Genomic DNA, 22,518 nt, shown 5'->3' on the forward strand with positions numbered 1-22,518 from the left:
ACGAGCAATAATCCAAATAAGGGAGTTGAAGAGTTAAGTCAACACTGTATATAGATGCTAAATATGCACTTGCATGTATATAATTTAAATTCTGCACCGGGGACTACTTACCTGTGACATGCCCTCCATGTCCAGCTGAATGAGGTCTGTCTGGTTGTACTGCAGAATGGCCATGCCCACACGGAAGATGATCTCGAGGCCCTTCAGAAAGGTCACACAACTTGGTTTTATATGATGACTCAATACAATCAAAAATATAATCGAAATCCTCCTACCTCATACATAAAAATATCAAATATGCGCGTGGCGACAGGCAAAGGGAGAAAGGTGAGGAAGAGTGTGAGGAACCAGGACGAAGCGTACATGGATGTATGAAAACTCTGGGACCGGAAATGGACGTTAAGCTCTGGAAGTTGTTCCTGATATGACAATAACACACACAAGTTATTTGTAAACAGATGTCAGAAAAAAACTGGTGTTACTTCACTGCCCCCCAGTGGATGTAACCTCCTGCTGCTTGCTCTTTACCTGTAGCAGATATTCAAACTGGTAGATGCAGAGTCCCAGTTCAGCCATGCTGGGTTTGAAGAGCTCTCGCAGACGGTATTCCTGCATCAGACGCACAAACACGCAAAAGGCCTCCTCTTCGGGCATCTGGCACAAAAGTGTGAGTGGAGAGTTCCCGCATTAGTAACTGTAGTGTGACACAGTGACTCCTGTTTTTTATTTTTTATTCTAGTGGGACAAATTACCATGTTGGAATTACCTGCATGAGCAGCAGGCCAACAATGAATGCACTGCCTTGGCAATATCCCACCTCTCGATCTACAAGGGAGTATGCCTAAAAAACATTTTTGCTACATATGAAAACATCTTTTGAAAAACATCTGGGGTTGGCCTGAGAGTTCAAGGCCATTCTGGCTTTTGGAAGAAAAAAAATTCCTAAGTCAAAATGTTGAGAGAGATTTAAAAGCACTGATGTGATTTTACCTTCATGACATTGAAGAGGACCTCCTGGCCCAGGCTGTCCTGACCTTTGAAGAACTCATGCTCCGGGTAGGTACGGGCGATGTCTCTGCGGATCAGTTTCTCGCACGGGGATGACATCTTGAGCAGCTCCGAGTACTGATTCTTCACCGGCATGTCCGTGGCATTGCCCAGCAGCTGCCACACGATGGCCCGGAAGTGATGAGGAATGCCCTTCCGGATCAACTCCTGGAGGACACACACCCATGAATGAATGCAGTATTTATTCATTAAAGCAGGGGTGACAAACTCATTTTGGTCGCAGATGTGGGTTATATGGTAGTTATGGTTTTCATCAGTGGAGAAGATTTATAGTTGGGGTACTTTTTCCTTCTTTTTTTATTTTTATGGAATGGGGGCAGTCTGTTGACCGAGATCAGGGGTCGGCAACATTTACTGTCAAAAGAGCCCTTTTAGGCTAAATAAATAACAAAAAACATTTGAAGACAGTGGCACAAGACAGTGCTAATTAGAGCTGCACCATAACAGAAAAATATGCAGCATCCAATACTTAGAGATTTATTTTCTTCTACCTTTACTCTTCCATTTAAAATTTTTTTGGTGGTGGTGTAATTTTTCAAACTTTGTTTTTCAAACATTTCTAGACATTTTTGCCTATCTGTCAATTTCGTAAATTTTTAACAATTTTATGGACACGGTAATTTTCTACCTTTTCTGGCTATTTTTTGACATTTTTTCTGCCTTTTTTGCTATCCTTTTTCTGACTTTTTGGGCAATTTTATGGACATTTTACGGTTATTTTTGGGACTTCTTTTTTACGGGACATTTTACAGTTACTGTTAAACATTTTCTTTCTGCCTTTTTAAAAATAAATGTTATGTCTGTTGGGCATTTTTTTGTTTTTTTTCTGTTTTGTGTCTGTCTTTCCTCCTACTTTTTAGACATTTTCCTATTTAAAAATATTTAATTATTCATTTGTTTAAATCTCAATCATTAATTAATTTAAATAAAATTTTATCTAAAAATAAAGATAATATAGAAGTATATATAAAAAAATATAGAATAAAATAAAATATCCCTTTACAGGATCCATGTTTTTGAGGAGTTGTAATGTCATAAATGTCATAGTCAGAGTCGTATTTTGTCCTTGTTTCATGTGCTTAAATGTCTCCTTGCTCGTTTTTCCGCTCTCATTTAATCCTGACTCACTTGGCTGTCCCTCCTCTCATCCATCTTGCCGTCCCTGAGGTTTTCCCTTTTGCTGCACAGCACACACAAAGGCCAATGCGACAGAGGCTACTTTTGTGCACTCATTCTGGACATCATTATCTAGCATGTCAGCTTTGTTCCCTTAGAATGATGCGTGTCTCCTCAAGATTATGATCATGTTACCACGGTGATGCAAATCTCTTTTTTTTGCGTAGATCACTGCAGGGAGGGGGCTGTTTGTTTGGCAGTGTACTTGGAAAATCAGTAAGATTACTTGACTGCACCTGCCCTATGGAAAGGTCACCATTTCCTTTGGCTTTATGCTGTAGTTGTAAACTCAAAAAACACTCGAGTTGCTTGTTTATGAAAAGAAAAGGCAGCTGAAAATAAACCGAGGCAGTCAGCAGGAATGAAATCAACCTGCAACTCACCTTGAGGAGCTTGTCCTTCTTGCGTCTCCATTCCTCCCATTCGTTGACAATGCGGCCCCAAAGGATCCAGGTGTCCTCCTCCAGGTGGGACAGGTTTGAGGAGGCCGAAGAGCTCGACACCAGCGACGAGCCACTATTGCGTCGCGAGCCCGTCATGGAGCGCATGGACTTGGAGTCAGCCTCCAGTAACCTTGTAATAATAGATAAGTATAAGATGACTAATGAATACACCGTTTGTTAGCAGGATTACACATTTAGCAAAGAATATAAGGGGAAAATTGAAATAAATTGGTAGCCTTTTTTGTTCCCCAGAAAGACATTATATGATGAGAATAAAGTTGTACCATGAGGATAATATATAATGTATGTAATTGAATGAACTATTGTAATAACAAAGTATTGTTTTTTAAAGAAAATTCTGTAATGTTATGTCATTATGTATGTTAATTTTTTAAAGAAAAAAAAAAGCTATATAATTAGAATACAGGACTACTTAGGAAAAAAAATGGTAATAGTAAGACAAAAAAGTCATGTTTGTATGTTACAATAAACATTTATGATAAAAAAAAAAGGGTCTTACTGAAGTGAAAAGTATCACCAAGAACTAATTTGTAATAAGAATAAAAAAATCTGAATATTGTGACGCATCTTTCAAGGAAAAAAAGTAAATCATGAGAATAAAGTATTGCTTTTGAGAGTAGTGTTTTTTTTTTTCAGAAGAAGTTTATAATATGAGAATAAAGGCATCCTTTACAAGATTAAAGTACAATTTTTTAAACTTTTGAATGAATTAGTGAATATCAAAATTCCCATAGAAGCACAACAAGCTTGGTCTCTTTCTCTAACGTGTTACGAGTTAGCCTCTAGTTAGTGAAATCCCTTACGTTTTATTCCAACATTACAAGTTTATTACCTGCCATTTCCACAATCATAACCATGAAGATTTTTTTTTCGTTTTTGTGTGGCCCTAATACTCCTCGTAAACCTTCTTCAGACTTCCACAAAACGTGCACTTTTGGTAACCTTGCATGGATGTCATTTGCATTTGCTTATGAATAATGCACGAGTTCTAATGACAAAATTCAGGCAAATACAGGAGCTGATCTTAATCGTTCTTGCCAAGTGGTCTTTTGAGTGCAATCACATTTTTGGATGGGAACCAATGACATGTGATACTTATTTTTATGCTACTTTTTGTATTGAAATTATGACATGATTCTTTGCACTGTAAATAATGCAACCACCATTTCTTATCACCTGTTCTGTTCCTCCAGTTTAGCCAGCAGCTCCAGTTCATCTGGGCTGAGGTTCTCGGAGTCCGCCGGGGAAACTGCAGGCGCTGACAACACCGCATCATGGGAAGAGGAATCTGGGCTGAGGACTGGACTACCTGTCGACAGGGGATCTGGATCCAAACCAGGAGGAGAAGAGGGGCAGTCTAGGTGTGTGGGAGCCAGGCCGCAGCCCTCTCGCTCTGGGCTGCCGCTGGGTATAGACATGACGCTTATTGCCGAGTGGGAAGCAGTGCAAGTGGGGACTCTCAAGTTGGTGTCTCCTTCCTCAGGACGTCAGCTGGCTGTCACCTGCCTGGCTGAGGAGCCAAAAGGATCAGAGGTCTTCAAACCTGGTATGGAGGAATGGAGAAATTTTCTTTGAAGGGATACATGACTCATAGAGTCATTTTCAGCCATTTTCAACTTTTTGGCGATAATTTATATATAATTTTTCATGAACAATTAATACCTGTAAAAACTATTTTTTCCAAGATGACATCACTTGCGCTGAGGAAGTAGGTAATGACCAATCATGGCTCAGTTTACTGAGCAAACCCAGAAAACAGGTGAGCCATGATTGGTCGCTAGTTCCTCAGCGCAGATGATGTCATCTTCAGTCGACAGCAAGTGGAAAAAAAATAGTTTCTAAAGGTATCAATTGCACATGAAAAATAATGAAGTTATCAAATTAATTGTGGACAAAATATAAACTTTTCACTACTGAAAATGGACCAATGAGTCAAGTATCCCTTAAAGGTTTTAAACAATGTTTGATGTCACTGCTTTGCCATTCTGAATAAATAACACAATCCCTTTCTACTACTCCTTATGAAGAAAAACTACAAAAATATATTTTGAACAAACTCAACCCAAAAACAAACAAACGAACATTAAGACACGAATGATATAAAACATGAACTGATACTTTCTTTATCATCACTCAGTATTTCATTCTATTTTGAAGGAGATTTTTTTTCCCCGTCATCAAGGGCCAAATATCACAATAGTTTAGGCCTTTTTTTTTTATCCAATGATATATTAGGGCTGCTAGGTTATGAAGAGAATATTAATCGCGATTATTTTTTGGTACAAAACCGTAAAATGTTTAACCGTAAAAAATACTAAAGACAAATAAGATTATTTGAAACACTATTATGCAAGTTACTTTTGTATAAACAAAATGTATTAAATTAATTATTTTAAAATAAAATAAAAAGGTGCAAATGTATAAACTTAAACAGCTCAAATTAGTATATATATATATATATATATATATATATATATATATATATATATATATATATATATATATATTTTTTTACGATTATGCTGATTTTGCAAAAGTGTAATAATTGAAATTGTAATTGAATTTTGTTTCATTGCACAGCCCTATGATGCTGATTTGAATGGAAAGAAGTAAACACTGGAGTAAAGCTGACACGTTGGTAGACATGCCTTAACCGACACCTCCAAAGATGAAGTAACAGCAATTATGTTCTATTGACTCAGCATACTCACGGGCCTTTCTTGAGTCATCACACCGCAGTCAAAACAACCTGCTCTGAAATTAGCAATGGTGTTTTGCAAAGACCTGAATATTAACATGAAAAGAAAAGCTGCTATAATGAGAGTTGAGAGAGTTCAAAAGAGAGGATTTCAGTCAAGTTACTAATGGAAACTCATTTCACACAAAAACAAAACACTTCCAAGTTAATGGAACATGAAGAACTGTTTGACTTTAAGATGATTACGTCATTGTTTCCATGGGTTGTTTAATGAATGTTAAAACATCATGACTGTTTATGTGCTCCACTGTTCCCCAGTTAGCCAATCATTCAGGCTATTTAAGGTATTTGCATCTTGAGCACAACATTTATCTTGCTCATGTTAACCAAGTTTAGCACATTGCATTTCCTCAATCCGGCCCTTTAATTCTCCATTGTTGCATCCATTTTTTATTTTACACATGCATGTTTTGGCTAGAAAAAGGTCCATGTGATCATTTCACACATTGTAGAGAAAAAAAATCATTCTTGCCTGCCTTTATCTGAAGACGACCCACAAACACCGAATCAATCCTTGAGACACAGCTCCTCAAATAGATATATTGTGTTTAATTACAAAGAAAATACCCTGCATTTTACAACCAGTGGTGGATGTAACGGCATTTTAAATAAACAAAGTTACTGTGTTATTTGTTCCCCAGTAATACTTCACTGCCACTGTCTCGCCATCGACCAGGTTAATGTATGCGTGGCAGCCAAAATCATGATGATGATTCAAATTTAACTCTGCCCTACTGCCACCCAACCAAAACAAATAATACATTAATTTCCTCCCCGCATATTTAGCCTCAAATCAAGTTTAACAAACTGGCAACCACATATGAATGGAGGGCATGCTGTCATTGACCACAGGCAAGTCTGACTCATTCAAAAGAATAACAATAATAAATGTATCTAAAATAAATGTTTAATGTAAAAAATAAAAAAAATTAATAAAAAAAAATTTAAAAAAAAAAGAAAAAAAAGGGGAGAACAATGATGATGACATTTCAAATGATCAATACTGAGATCTCCCAAAAAGAAAGAAAAAAAATAAATAAATAATAATAAATAAAAAAAATGGTTCTAAACACGAACAAATGCAATGTGGACTAGCGCCCCATAATGGTTGTGTTCCACTGGATTCTGAAATGGATGTCAAATCATTTGCAAAAGCATCATCTTTGATAAAATTAGAACACAGCCCAGCATATGACACGCACATGCACAACGAAACAAGCAAAGCAGAAAAACGGCAAGGACAGGAGTGCAATAACAGTGTAAACATAGAAAACAGTGCTTGGGATGAGACAAGGGATGCATTCATGCGCAGCAGCCAGCTCATCAAAAGAGCCATTAACAAGCCAATGAGACCAATCACTTTTGTAGCAAGAAAAGTAGTCAACGTGTGCTGCAGAATTTCTCAGACAGAATACATTAAAATGTAAGTCATGTGAATATAATATCTATAACAACTTAAATCTGATGATTGACATATCCTCGCTTCTAAGGTATACTGTAGCTGCTGCGATAGCTTTATACTCAGGGTGGACAAGATTGGTTCACTGAAGGAGAACTCAAAGGATATGATGCTGAAGCAAACATATTCTGAACTGGAAATACAGCAAATACTTTTAAAAACGGGAGTCAAGCAAATGATAAGGCGCTGCATTTAGAATACAGTCTGCTTTGTCAGAGAAGTGGCGTGACCCTTCAGAGATATCTCAGCAACAACAAAGACTGTTCAGTGTCAGGGCCAGAGTGTGAAATGTGTAAATCAAGCATGACTACAGTAGAGTGATACGCTGCTGATGATGCACTTCATCATATGAAGGACACTGTGAAGGCTCCTGACAGAGCGAGGCAGCCCAGATGTGCCGACCATGACTGTGTATGACTGGACGATGACTCAGATGTAAAAACAAAACCAAACCCACCCATAGGATTTGTGTTGCTGTCGTCTCGACATGTTAATTGGTGACTCACGAGTCTCAGCCCATGATTACTGGGTGTCTTCTATGTCCGTATAGTTAGGTGTGACTTGTCGTGTGCTATTATCCAGCGTATTTCCTTTGACCCGGCGTTCTGCATGTACATTTCAGTGCAGAATGTGTCTGATTTACAAAATCTTTGCCCTTGGTAGAGAGAAGCTTCTCATAGATTCCATCTGGCAAGCAGCCTGGGGCACTAGGACTGCTGATCTCCTTTTCATTAACTTGTTTACAATTAAATAATAATCACAATGCTCCAAAACAAAATCCTCAATGACCTTAACTCAGGGATGTGATTTGACCAAAGTGAAATTATCTGAAAATTTAGCCGGGGGTCTGGGGGCCGCTGGCACCCAGCTAGGTCCAGGAGCCCCCCGGAGCTCATGGGTTTTCCGTGTTTTTAAGTACTTTCAATGCACTCACATGACAAAGAAATAGACAAAACAACAGCATAAATTTTCAATGTATATTGAACTATCCCATATAAAATGGCAGTTTTAGTCAACTCAAAATCAGTCACATTCAAAAACATTGGACTGCCTTTGCTTTTAAAAACTATCACTGAGAATATCATCATATCTAACTAATGTGATTACTAAGTTAACACATAAATAATGTTGAAGAGTTCAAATTTCATGTAAAGTAACTCATATTAGAGCATACCACAAATGTCTTTGTTATAGCAGAAGATGTTATCTGTCGGAGTCATGTGCATACACAATGAACTACTAAAAAAAAAATAAAAAAAAATCAGAATTTTTTTTTTTTTGGGGGGGGGGAGATAAAAAAAAGCGGAATTCCGCGAATTAGCGGAAAAATCACATCCCTGCCTTAACTGTTTCCTAAAATGTAAATTTGCACATTTCTTCTTTGTGGAACTAAAATGGTCATTTTCTTCCTTTTGCGCAGATGGTTCTCAGCTACATAGTGACAACCTCATGCCGAGAGATCCTTCAGAGGCAGACTGATGTGTGCGTATGTGTGACTTTGTTGTATTTTTACCGTGTGAATGCTTACGTTGACAACGCCATCCTCAACGAAATGTGCCCGAACACAGAACAGTTGTAGTTCCAAAACGCTTAGGAGTTTTTCACACACACAAAAAAAATCTATTGAAGTTGAACTCCTCTGATGTTGGCCACTGGTGCAAAGTTTTAGCTTTGGCACCAGACGTTGCCACAGTCATTTTTCCTGGGCGTGCATGTAGCCAACAAAAAAAGGGCATGTAATTGAATAATAAATGTCAAATGTAGGTCAGAATAAGGGCAAAATCTGAGCCGCTCGTTTTGCGAGTCTTTAAAGCATCGGTGTCCGAACTTTTTCCTGTGAGGGCCGCATACAGAATAATCAAAGAATGCCATGGCCACTCTGACATTGTCTGACTTTATTAAACACGCTAAGACTAATAAGTCAATCAATTATGTATTATAGTTATTTTAGCGGGCTTTTAGTTATTTTGAAACAAGACAAGCAGTTTGGGATTTAAATGATTTTGGGGTGGCCCACACCCCTGTATCCCACTAGAATAGATCCACCCCAGTGCTGAGCCAATCTCCACAGTCAGAATCAAAGGAAGAGTAAATTGGTAATAAATGACAATTTTTTTTTAAGCAATGTTTTACTTGAGGATTTTAGGTTATCATTAATGTGATATGTTCACAAATCAGACCTTGACACAAACCGCGGAACATGGAGGAAAACATTTTTTGCTTCTGAACTGAAATATCTGACTTCATTAATTAAATTAAAAAGAGAAATATTTCATTTTTTTTGTTTTGAATAGTTTGTTTGCATAGCTAGAAAAGCAAGCTGTGTTCAAATGTATTTTTTCGTATTTGCAGAGGGCCGCTAGAAAATGGACAGCGGGCCACAAATGGCCCCTGGGCCGTAGTTTGGACACCACTGTTTTAACTCATACAATAATGAAGTGATTGGGGGTGCCTCACACATCTATTTTTTTAACATTAAATGTTAGCCACTAAATGAAAAGTCTAAAACACCTTACTTTTGACAATAAGAATGTCTTTAACAAATAGCTCACAGCTAGTGCTATTAGCTAAAGCCAAAGATCAAGCAAGACGAGTTACTGTTTTGACACATTGTGAAGTCCATTGAAATTTCGCTTGGTGCCAGTGTGAAATCTGAGTTTTAGTGGGCCTTCAGTGGTACACAGTATTTTTCTTAAAAATAGTGAAACGTATTGCAGTCAGAATTGAATGTTCCCCTGTGTAAGAAATAATTTCCACCTTGATGATGTGCCAGCTCCTCCCCCTGCCCACCTGTCCATACTTTGGAGACTCAAGGGCGCTCCATCAGCCTTGCCTCCAGGCTGACCTCTTCGTTAATGTGTGGCTGTTCCGACCCATGCACTCACTCATATTTGGCTGCTGACACGTGTTCTCATTTCCACACAGTTCACCTACTTTGACCACTGTCTTTGAGCCAGATGCTAGGCCTGATATTGCTCAAAGTGGGTTTTTGTTTTCCGTGACTTTGCCATTTGTGAAATGCACAGGCTGCACTAATCCAAATTGTTACTTCTGCTTGAAAAGGGGGCTAGATGATTGAATGTGATGCTTTTGCTGTATGGATTCTGCACCGGTCAACCTGGACAAGATCTGAGGCGGACCACTTCCTTGGAGGCGTTTCTGTGGAGAACTCTGCATCGACCAATCAGGCCGAGTCTTTGCTTCAACTCATTAAATGGACTTTCATGGTGTGTAAGTTAATATTGTACAGCACAATACGGTGTAAAATGTTGCCCCGCAGTATCCAGTGCAATTATGCGGGACGTGGGATCCCTCCATCTGTGGTCTTACAACCCCCCCCCACCCCCCCAATAGGGCTTTGAGTTTTTCCTTGCCCGATCAAGAGGTTTAGATCTTTGTCAATTGTGGGCTTGTGAAGCCCTTTGAGACTTTTTTTGTGTGATTAAGGGCTATACAAATTAATGTATTTATTAACATGTTAACTGCATTGGAAATCCCACTTAACAGCATCTGATTATGGTCTTCAAAACTAGATCTGGATAAATCTTATGATTCCAAAAACTGGGAATGGCTATTGATTAATTCAGGACACAGCCTGCTGTCCACTAGCAACCTGACAGTCATGGATGTGTAAATGATTTTGATTTAATGGCTGAACCCATGACTACTATGAGGTTATTTAACTAAAAACAAACATGGGGAATAATATTTTCTCAATTTTGGTGCCTTAACTGACTGCATGTTTATCGTGACAAATGCTTTCCTGTACCGAATCCAGTTAATAGCATCACTCTCCAGATAATAGGCTCCCTTGAGTGCTGCTGTGAGCGGAAATGGACTGGAAATAGCCACACAAACCCATCAATTACTTTGCAGTTGTCGTTTGGACTGTTTAAGTGCTAATGCTGACATGCTTATTTATCACCTTAGAATTCTTGACCAAGCAGATCGAAACATCCACAATGACACGTGATGCATGAAGGATTATTGGCAGCTCCAAATTAGATGTCACAACAGTTTGCCAAGTCCGAGTGTATGCTGCACTTAAGTAGTATACATTTCATTTACGTCTCCGCTTCCCGTTACAGCATTAACTAGGTTTTAAACATGACGAACACAAACAATATTTTGATAGTTGCTGGGAGCTTATTTAATCAACTGCATAGAGATCTATTAGGTGTAAGGCGGTTGTTAGAAGACTATACATCCGTCTAATTTCCATTGCACTTGTCCTCATTCAGGGTCGTGGGTGTCAGTGAGCCTATGCCCACAAACAATGGGTGAGGGCCAAGGTAGGGGTGCACTGCACAATATATGTGGTATATGCGGTAGATGGAATAAATATGGCCTGCGGTAGATGTCGATCAAGTAAACATGATAGCGCTTGTTGATGACATAATCGTATCTGCTAGGATTGCATAGTGCACTGGTATGTAAAAAAAAATACTGCAATACCTCTTGTTATTCTAATAAGAGGCAATGTGTGCTTGCTTGAAAATATTTGTCACTACCAGTTGAAGTTTACAGTAAACCTGACAAGTGAAAGAAATGGAATTAGACAAAGTTCCACTTGCTTACGAAATGCCATAGACAGCTCACAAAAATTAGCATAGGCGTTAATGATAAACCTTCATACAGCACAAACGGAGTAGCCCTGAGTGTTATACACTTCTCCTAGTTTGCTATTGATGAGAAAAACAATTGCAGGTCGCATGCAGCATTTTTTAACTTACAAATGCATACCTAATATTGTTTTAATAAAAATACAAAGAATAAATTTAAGTTCTATATTTTGCCACCCACAATTCCACTGCTTTTACTGATGTTTTAGGCTTTTGCCATTGTATCGTTTGAGTACTATAAATATTATGGTACTTTATACAGGTATAGTATCGAGTCAGAATTTTTGTATCATGACAACACTGCCTCAGTTGTTACTTTTTGTTCACAACCTTTAACTCATTGAGATTTACGATCTCTTTTGCAAAAGTTTGAAAATGGCTTCAGCACGTCTGCGGCTGTCTATTTAGCACAGCTAGCGGCTGTCATTAAAGGTGCGAAATTCCCTCGAGTCCCGAAAGGCATCCTTGCCTCCATGGCGGCGGATAAACTATATCTGAGAAATATCATTCTCAGTAAAGGACAACAAAGAATAGCTAAGCATTTAACACAGGAGGAGAGTGGATGGGATAAGATGGATAAGCCATGTTCACCGCTAAGCTAATGTGAAATCAAGACTAGAGTAGGGTTGGCCTAAAATTCATATCACATTATACATTTTTTGCCTTTACCTTTCACATAGCTGTATAAATTGTGACTTAAACTTAAGAGTAAAAATAATAAAGGATTTCTATTTCAATGTATAATGTGATAGAAATTTTAAGCTATATCACCCTGATAGTGAATAAAGTGAAAGAACAAAACGAAGAAAAAAATTAATAGTCAGTTTTACTGAAGTTCCCCAAAACATTTAAAGGGCTATATTTTGATTCCTGCCCAATTTACTTATTTGGACACTGTTTGCATATTGGTATGACTCCAAGAAGCAGCAGACAGCGCAGCACAATTCAGTCAATGTGCAGTCAACGGTGCTCGTCATATCCAGTTACAAAAGTGCAGCCTACAGGAACAATAAGATGGAGTACAAGAGCAATCATACAGCGAGAAGAGCTGCTGCTCTCGAGGGCAGTTCAGCAAGCTGCTCCCTGTCAGCAATGAGAGGAAGTCCAACCTTTGGATTAAAGTGTCTATCTGTGGTTAAAAAAAAATACCAGAAGCTATCTTCATATTCATATAGTTTGTAAACCTGTTAAAACATACAGTACATAAAAGTGTCTCATTCACACTCAGACAAACATACAAAATTCTGATTGCTTATCCCAAAGACTTTGTAACTCTCACATAGCTGTGTTATGAGGCCAGAGTAGAGGCAAGTACTGAATGAATGAGATAAAGGGGTGAGTGAGTCACAAGTGTAGTATGTCTTTTTAGGGTCTGTGGCCATGAGATAACGTCAAGAAGACTTAAAGTACTTCAAACAAAAAATAATCAACATCACCAGGAAGTAAGTTATACTCAGGACGGAAATGTGTGACACAGTATACCCTTTGCACATTACAAGGATTTTATCTCATTGTACTCATCACTTCATCAGTGGTTCAAGACGTGATTACAGTCAAAAGACTATGATCAATGACTTGGTACAGAGATATATTGAGTAGTCATGTGATGGAAGAGTGATTTCCAAAGTTTTCCAGGTTACCATATATAGTAGCAATTTCCCTCCATGGCTCTTGACGTCCGCTATTCATAAGGAATAGCAAAAATCTGTGTAGAAATGCATTGGAGAAGAAAATAATACATTTTTAACATTAAAAAAATATTTAAAAATGTGAAGAAAAGAATACATTTTTAACATTAAGAAAAATATTTAAAAAAACCCACAGATAATCATATTTTATTTTCTATGAAAATGGGGGAAGGGATAAAAAAATTATTGAAAAAATTGAAAAAAATATTGAAAAAAGATCAGCGAATACTGTAGGTGAATTAGCGAGTGTCGAAACGTGACCACATGGGGGTCCACACTCCACTCCACTGCATATCATTTCCACAACAATGTGAATTTAAAGGTGAACGCAAGACAAAAACAATTGTATGCAACAATATGCTCTATGTGACCCCACTAATCGAAATATGGATTCTGCTTAATATTGCGTCAGTGGAATAAGAATTAAGCAAATTAATCCATCCATTTTCCTCCATCTCAAGGGGCTGCCATTATGGCCTTTTACCGCCCTCTGCTGTCGACTGAAATTGACATCAAACTTCCCTCGGGCTCGCATTAGGAATGTCACGAGACCAAATCCAGAAACCAGACGACCTGTGTCTATTAAGACACTAACGCAATATTTATCAAAATACCAAGTTTACACTTGTGGGGACAGAGAACATATAGACTTTTCCGATCATCCGGGCATTTCTGATATTTCCCGCAATGCAAATTCTTCCTTTACACGGTGAAAACAAACGACATATTGTATTGCTGTTGCCTGTGATTAGCATACAAACCATGCGGATTGTTATAGTAGTCATGTCATCACATTTCGAAATTAAAATAATCCTCACAAATCAAATTACAATGATCAAGAGCGTCCTTTCACCAAGTAACTTGTGACATAAACTCGTAATTGTCCATTGCCAAAAAATTAATTTGTAATCTCATATGTTGTATGTACATTTTGACGAATACCTGGAAGAGGAAGAAACAACTAGTAGCCTATCAATGTTTACCCTCAAATATAACGGAAAACTGTAGTTCCTCAAATAGGGGCCCTTGTTTTGCTTTAAGCCCTGTGCTCCAATTAGTTGCCAGGTACAAAATGAGTCCCTCAAATCCAGCAAGTCACTTTTTTTCCCCTGAGAAAAAAATGAGTACCAAGTAATTGTCTTACTTCATAGATTTCATTGTTCCAACGCAGTCATTTAATATCATGTCATTTTCCATAATAGACTAGTCACAGTCACCAACATGACAGCTCATCTCCCATATCAGAGCAGGCCTGCTTTGTAACTAGGATACTAGCAGTCAATCCACGGCTGAGGCGGAATTAACATCTGTGGTTTTAAACGGCATCTCCTCCCGGGAGGGAGTGCATAGACCACCGGCTTCCCACGACAGCAGCGTGATTGTGTAACAGCGTAAAACGAGAGCAGGACAACACAACAGGCATGGCCATGCGACATAATTTCCCTGCAAATAAGAAGATGATTGTGATGCATAAACCGGGTATGCTAATGAAAGTGAATGTCGGCGTCTTGTTTAACAGGACATGCGACGGAATGTAGCACGGAAAATGAGCACGCATAATAATGCTACAACGAGGAGGAGTAGAACATTTTAACATTTATGCCGACATCCATCGATGTTTAAGCTAGGTGGGCCTGCGTTGTAGTTTAGCAGTGCAATTTGACACGAACCACCAAGGTGGTCTCGCAACAACATTGTCAACTAGCTAAATGAATACAAATATAAAACATAAACGCTTACCATACGCGTTTTTCCATATCGCAGCAGTGCAGTTTCAGTGTCCCCTACCACAGCAGCGTCTAAATATCAACACTGGCCGTGTTATCTGCCAATTAAAATCTTAATAGACCGTCGAAGGAAACACACTCGGATAGCGTCCAACGAAGTGCCATCCCTCCCGGCGCTGCCAGCCTCGACAGCTGCGCTCCAGACAAATTGAAGCCACCAAGTAATGTGTTAGTTAACGTTTGTATATTTTTAGTTCAAAATCGGCGGAAAAAAAACAACATGACAGCAACGCGGTGTAGCCGCCGACTCAACAGGGGAATCGGGGCAAACGGCATCAATCACGACGAGGAAATCATTTAGAATGGCTGGCATTCGGCAGCCGTCAAGGGAGGAGCGAGCCAATCAGCGTGGAGAAATGGGATTGATTGGCAAGTCACCGGCCAATCGCCTGCCGAAACTACAGGCGGTTGCGTGGAAGAATTGCGACAGCAGCCAATCACCGTCGATATTTATTATGATGAAAGGCGGGGCTTGCAGGTGTTGCACAGAGGTGCACGCATAGGAATTGATTGAGATAGATAGATAGATAGATAGATAGATAGATAGATAGATAGATAGATAGATAGATAGATAGATAGATAGATAGATAGATAGATAGATAGATAGATAGATAGATAGATAGATAGAAAGAAAGAAACATACATACATACATACATAAGTGTAGGCACATAATAATATATTCAAGGGTAAAACTGTACTTAAAATTGAAATAAATAGCTCTGGGTATGTAATAACAAGAGTCATAAATAGCCCATGCTTCACTTTAGTTTAAGCATGACTTAGTAATGACACTTTGAGATCATGGAACATGCACCACTGCAAGGTCGTAAATTGAGGTAAATGTCATAACTGTTTATGAATTGGTTAAACATACTTTGGATATAATGCAATGCTTTCCACTCTTGTGAGATAGAGAAATAATAATAATAATAATATATATGTAACTGAACTGTGAATTTCTATGGTAATATTTGCTGTTTGCTGCTATTTGGTGTTGCATATCGGTTAAGACACATACTTTGAGCATCCATGTTTTTGCACTCCAGTAATCTTACATTAAAAATGACAATGTAGTAGTTTGAAACTATGATCTAAATTATTTGCACGTGATTTATTTTCTAAAGCTATTGGGAGGAGAAAAAGCTTCATGCAGCTTTAGTCATGGGGTTGCCCAAATTCTTTTTCATCCTTTCCATTTTAAGTGCTGTGCCACCATCTTGTGGCATCAACACGCAGCTGCTCCCGCTGAACGACAGCTGGAGGCCCACGAATGATAACTTCAGGATTATTTGTACATTTTGAATATGCTAATAATCCTTTTTGTGATATTTTATTAGATGCCTTCATCGTGGCATTTAACTAACTTAACACATTATACTACATCTAAAATAAAATATCAAATTACGTGGAGTCTTGCATTTGTTGCTTTGCTTATAACACGGTAACGAGCGCCCAAAAATTTGCCGTTGCCGATAGGTACTTGAACGCACCGCGGATGTGTGCCGCTCACTGTGCCGTGAATACTTGCTAGCGTGCAGAGTCATTTCATCGACGTCGGTGGGACAAACAAAGAATAAAGCTTTTGGAAGGTAATTTACGATCGTTTCATATGTCCACACCAACGGGTCGCCATGCTAGTATGAACACACGTAGCATTTGTTTCAATTTACTCGTAGTTATTATAAAATATTATGTAATTGTAAAGTAGGCCTCAGTTGATGGTTGCGCGCTGGCTAGTAGGCTAACCGAGATAAGCTAACCGCGTTGATGCTCGGTCTAGGAATTCGACCGAAATCGTCTTTTGGGTATCAATGTACCGCGAACAAATCGTTATTTTTAAAAGTACAAAACGTGAAGTCATGCCAGCGTCAGTGAGTTGTAGCATTGGCGGTTGATGAATTAAAATCGTGCTTCGCATTTAGCCGCTAGCTTGCTAACTAGCTGCGACGAAGCGTGAAATGGCTCCATTGAGCACGCTGTACGTCGTTCTACACTAGCGAAGCGGGGTATGTAATTAGGCCTAATAAAACACATCGGATAGGTATAATAATTAATCACTTGGTTCGAAAACTTTACGTGCACGTTTGATGCAGCTCTCGTATTTGGAGCTTGTTGCGAATTAACACACTGGAAGCGTTCAATTGAAATGTAAACGCAGTGGTTTAAACATACGAAGTCTGCTCAAGTAACAATGAAAATGTTCCTCTACAAATGCAACAGTAGGATGGAATAATTTCCTCTTGGAGGAGACGAATCCACATGAACTGTTTTCTTATTTGCACCCACGGGATTTTTGTCTTGATTTACACTTTCTGCTTTAATCATGAGAGTTCCAGTTTAGCAGGGTTAGGAAAATATATCAGGAAGATTAACACATCACTCGGGAGAGTGCTCTCTGCCGCCCTTATACTCCTGTTTGTATTAAATTGTAGACTTCTAGATCCATTTCACAGGCGTTAGAATAAAATAACCATTGTGAACTTTCCCCCCTGTAAATGGGCCATTTTGAACAAGATCATAATATGAACTAGTAAGAAATATATATATATATATATATATATATATATATATATATATATATATATATATCACAATGCTGTAAAATGAACATTGCCTACACAGCTGATCCCGGTATGTTTTACTCACTCACAGATGGCTGAAGCTGACGTTGACAATGAACTTCTGGACTATGAAGAGGAAGAGGAGCCCCAAGGAACCCTGGAGAGTTCGACCCCGGCAAACAAGAAGGCCGTGAAGGGGTCGTACGTATCCATCCACAGCTCCGGATTCCGAGATTTCCTCCTCAAGCCCGAGCTCCTCCGTGCCATCATTGACTGTGGTTTTGAGCATCCATCTGAAGGTAAATGCTGTGCATATACTGTACCAGAATCAATTGGGGTTAAGCGTTGTTTTTCGCTGCCATGAGTTTATAGGAAAATTTGAAGCCTTGTCTCAGTGCAACAGACTTGGCTTGCTCAGATTCTCATTTTTTGCAAATTATCAAACACTTAGGGGAAATAGTTTTCAAAGGTGAAATTCTATGTACTATAATTCTCAAGATGTCGAATTTGGGTTTTTGTTAGTTGTAAGCTTCAATCAGAATTCTAAAAAATAATAAAATACAAAATATTTCTGTGTGTAATGACTTAAAATAAATTAAGTTCCCCCCAATTTTTTTTTTTTTAGATGCATGTGGGTTCATCAGCAACACAATGTACACCCTCTTCATGGGGAATTTAAAAAAACAACAACTCAATGTTCATATCTCTCCAGGTTCACAGTTTGATTTTGATTTGAATGTTACTGTGATACAGTTTATGACAGTTTGTTCCTGCTGTGGCGGCATAATGTATAGTAGTCTTAACACTGTTCTATGCTAACATAATAGTGCAGTTATTATTACAGTAAATATTGGTTTAGAAAACATTTCAAGGGCCATGTATTTCAAATATGTCTTCTCTGAATGTTTTTGTGTGTGTGTTTGATTGTTGATAAGAATGTTTTTCTGTCAGGTTATCCATATTCATTATGTCAAAAGTGTGAACTTTTTCTAGTCTCTTATCAGCCGTTTTGTTGTCTTTTCAGTCCAGCACGAGTGTATCCCTCAAGCCATCCTGGGCATGGACATTCTGTGTCAAGCCAAGTCCGGTATGGGAAAGACGGCCGTGTTTGTGCTTGCCACCTTGCAGCAGATTGAACCTGTGGATGGACAAGTGAGTGCACCTTTTACATTATTTCCTATGGTACTGATTGTTTTAAAATTAGAACGTGGAAGTCTAGAGGAGTGAGAGAGCAGATTTTTTTTTTTATCCTTGAAGATTTCAGTATGATTTAGAAATAATGCGACAAAATGGCGCTAAAAGTGAGGCTAATGTGTGTTTCCTACATGCCAGGTGTCCGTCCTGGTCATGTGCCACACTCGCGAGCTGGCCTTCCAGATCAGCAAAGAGTACGAGCGCTTCTCCAAGTACATGTCCAGCGTCAAAGTGTCGGTCTTCTTTGGCGGCATGGCCATCAAGAAGGACGAGGACACCCTGCGGCAGAGCTGCCCGCACATCGTGGTGGGCACGCCCGGGCGCACCTTGGCCCTCATCCGCAACAAGAACCTCAGCGTGAAGAACATCAAGCACTTTGTACTGGACGAGTGCGACAAGATGCTTGAGCAGCTGGGTGAGTGATGCGGATGGTTGGCAAACCCCAAAAAAGTGTAGTAGATGTAGAGCGTTCACCTTACATGCTACAGTTTATCCTGAGTCTGCTACAGTTAGTGTTTGTTCGTGGAATTTTTGTACAGTTTTACTATAATGATGCAAGGATTGTGACCCCTAGTGGACAAAAATATTTGCACCTCACGGGTGGTATTGATTGATAATGCAAAATCAATTATTATCTAATTCATGGCTACAAAATACTTGATAGCTTCAGCCAGAGTTAAAAGTATGTTGGAGCGGTGATGCCAATGTGGCTGCATGTCTTTTTGACAGACATGAGACATGACATCCAGGAGATCTTCCGGCTGACGCCCCACGAGAAGCAAGTCATGATGTTCAGCGCCACGCTAAGCAAGGAGATCCGCCCGGTGTGCCGCAAGTTCATGCAGGACGTAAGTTGTCAACTTGGTCACGTACGACAGTTAAAAACAAACAGAGATTTTGCTGAAAGAGTTAATGTAACACACTCAGCAATTTTAAAAACAAACAAGTTCAAATCAAAAAGTGGAACTTAAGGCAAGTTAAATGCAAACCTTTCCAGAAGGCAAAGCCTTACCAAATTTCTATATTAAGAATTCTATTTATGTTGATATAGTATTCTAACTTGAGATTGTAAATTTAGTGTTTTTGGTAAATGTTGGCAATACTAATTCAAACTATAAAAAATAAAATCACGGAATATTCTGATCTTATAATTATAATATATATATACACAGTAATAGGCGAGTTTTACTTTGAATTAAACAATGACTTCTTCTTCTTTTTTTTTGCAACTTTAAAGGTTGCGCTCATGAGTCCAAACGAAACCACACACTCGTGCTGTTCATTTTGTGTCTCTTCAGTGATGTGGCCCTCTAGCTTTGCCCAATTGTGGCTGTCAGTGCCATAAGTGGCCATATCAGAGGGCTAAAGTGATGCGCTTGGGTGGCAAAGCCAGGGTCATCCTCACTCCTTAGCTCTCATGCTGCCCAAGACAACACACACACGCACTTCCAAGCACATAACCTGTAACAATGCAATGGTTAGAGAGACTAATGTCATCTCATGTTGTAGCCCATGGAGGTGTTTGTGGATGATGAGACCAAGCTGACCCTTCACGGCCTGCAGCAGTATTACTGCAAGTTGAAAGACAGCGAGAAGAACCGAAAGCTCTTCGACCTGCTCGACGTGCTCGAGTTCAACCAGGTATGGAGATTAAAATGCAGCGCGATGAGATAAATGTGAACTTTTAGAACGATGCTTACTAAAAGTGGCGTGACTTGGTCCCATCAGGTGGTGATATTTGTCAAGTCGGTGCATCGCTGCGTGGCGCTGTCCCAACTGCTGGTGGAGCAGAACTTCCCGGCCATCGCCATCCACGGAGGCATGGTCCAGGAGCAGAGGTGGGAGCCTGTCATCTTATTCCTTATTTGGCGAAAAGGGGGTTGGGTAAATCTACCCTTTGCTTCTAGAACAAGCAAATTACAATGACATTATTATAAAATAATTTTATTTATTATTTTTCTTTTTGCTTCTTGACAAGCTTTGAAACATTTTCCCTTTAACATCAAATCCTACAAAACTTTTTTTATTTTAAATTACTTCTCCTAATGCAAACGTGATCCTTAAATATTTTAAAATGATCAAATGAGCTCCTCTGAATATTTGATACCGACTCAGAGATCAAACCCACGTTAAGGGCCAAATAAGCAAATATTTTAAAATGAAGCTTCAAGCAGTTTAGTGCCACTATGTACATATAATCCTTTAAGCAATGGATATTTGAACACAAAAAATGGAGCAACTCAACTGACATTAGCGGTACTTCGGTCATATCTGTCCTGATGAGAGATGAGCCTTATTAAGCAGTATGGCCGTCTATCTACCGCCCCCTGGTGGCCACACCTGATGGAGCAGCAAGAAGATGCTGTTTAATTAATGCAATGTGTTTTTATGACGTACTTTGTTATAGAGTGCTATTTTTCCTCATTAAAAACATGAGCATCTGCAGGCTAAATTGTGATCCAATACCTGATCCTTGAGGTACTCCATATGATAATAACTCCTCCTTATATCTGCTGTTGCAGGTTATCCCGGTACCAGCAATTTAAAGACTTCCAACGGCGGATCCTGGTAGCCACCAACCTGTTCGGCCGAGGCATGGACATCGAGCGGGTCAACATCGTCTTCAATTACGACATGCCCGAGGACTCCGACTCGTACCTGCACAGGGTCAGTTGCGGTGTAGTAATCCCTGTGTAGTGGTTTACTCACCCCCATAAATCCCTCTCACCTTTCCCCCTGTCCTCTTCTTTGCAGGTGGCTCGCGCCGGCAGGTTTGGCACCAAAGGCCTGGCCATCAGTTTTGTGTCCGACGAGACTGACGCCAAGACCCTGAACGAGGTCCAAGACCGCTTTGAGGTCAACGTGGCCGAGTTGCCAGAGGAGATTGATATCTCCACTTACAGTGAGTTCTGCTTGATTGCATCATCCATCTTCTCAGCAATGAGGGGTGACTAATTCTGCACTAATGTAACACGCATGCCCCATTTTTAGCCACAACAGAATGCATCTACTGCTCAGTCTGAAGCCTCATTTTGAGGTCGCAATTTAAATGATGCTATTAGTAATATACCGTTGGGCTAGACGATAAGATTCAATATTTTTACAGTGTTTCATTTGTGTCACTGCTTCCTTTTCTCTCTTTTTTTCTGCAGTTGAACAGTCCAGATGAATCAGAAGTTTCCAGTGATGATGTTGACCCTCTTGCGTTTTTTTTTTTTGTTAAGGAAAACAAGAAGCAATGTTTCACTGCCATTACATGTTGGCAAGTTTAATATTTCTTTTTTCATTTTAACATGTTGTTGCTTGTTGTAGTGTTTTTCTTTTTAAGCAATGATGCTTCGTTGAGGAAATAAACATTTTATACCTTATTTTGTTAGTGAAGTGTTTATTTGCATTAGATTTGGCCAACTACATAATTAAAACAAAACTGTTATTAAAGTTCAAAACATTTAACCTGTAAATGGTTATAAAACATTTTGATTGTTCTTTCATATTTTTCCCCTGTTAATGTAGTATGGTACCCCGAGGGCTTTATAAAAGCTGGTTCATGGATCAATCATCCATTATATGAAAATCGAGCCAAGTCCCTGAGTTAAGTCTGTATAAGGTGACCCTGTCCAACAGAGGGAAGTGTTTCATCAAGTTAAGATTTAAAACGCTTAAAGGCACTTTTGACATCCATACTCATTTGTCGCTACCTACAGAAAAATCTGAAATATACATATCAAATATTAGACTTA

At 39.1% G+C, this 22,518-nt stretch overlaps 2 protein-coding genes across 4 annotated transcripts in view; one reads left to right on the forward strand and one right to left on the reverse strand.

Moving 5' to 3' along the window:
• evi5l (ecotropic viral integration site 5 like) overlaps positions 1-15,301 on the reverse strand; it is a 31,980-nt gene extending 16,679 nt beyond the window's left edge. For 2 of the 3 annotated variants that reach the window (XM_077570902.1, XM_077570900.1), the window contains exons 1-8: positions 14,976-15,301; positions 3,885-4,251; positions 2,628-2,817; positions 991-1,215; positions 767-841; positions 529-654; positions 276-419; positions 112-201 (exon numbers count right to left, since the gene is read on the reverse strand). In XM_077570902.1, the coding sequence (XP_077427028.1) occupies positions 112-201; positions 276-419; positions 529-654; positions 767-841; positions 991-1,215; positions 2,628-2,817; positions 3,885-4,126 (1,092 nt within the window). In that variant the 5' untranslated portion in view covers positions 4,127-4,251; positions 14,976-15,301. The remainder of the gene's footprint in view (positions 1-111; positions 202-275; positions 420-528; positions 655-766; positions 842-990; positions 1,216-2,627; positions 2,818-3,884; positions 4,252-14,975) is intronic. The other variant, XM_077570901.1, reaches the window with a different exon arrangement.
• Positions 15,302-16,493: 1,192 nt separating this feature from the next.
• Positions 16,494-22,146, forward strand: LOC144055640 (ATP-dependent RNA helicase DDX39A). Its single transcript, XM_077571803.1, has 10 exons — positions 16,494-16,612; positions 17,676-17,883; positions 18,609-18,736; positions 18,917-19,193; positions 19,508-19,626; positions 20,288-20,419; positions 20,507-20,616; positions 21,301-21,445; positions 21,533-21,680; positions 21,931-22,146. Exons 2-10 carry the CDS (start codon positions 17,676-17,678, stop codon positions 21,945-21,947), a joined length of 1,284 nt encoding a protein of 427 aa, XP_077427929.1. The 5' UTR covers positions 16,494-16,612; the 3' UTR covers positions 21,948-22,146.
• The last annotated feature ends 372 nt before the right edge of the window (positions 22,147-22,518 follow it).

The sequence above is a fragment of the Vanacampus margaritifer genome, chromosome 7, assembly GCF_051991255.1.
Source record: "Vanacampus margaritifer isolate UIUO_Vmar chromosome 7, RoL_Vmar_1.0, whole genome shotgun sequence".
NCBI classification, from domain to species: domain Eukaryota; kingdom Metazoa; phylum Chordata; class Actinopteri; order Syngnathiformes; family Syngnathidae; genus Vanacampus; species Vanacampus margaritifer.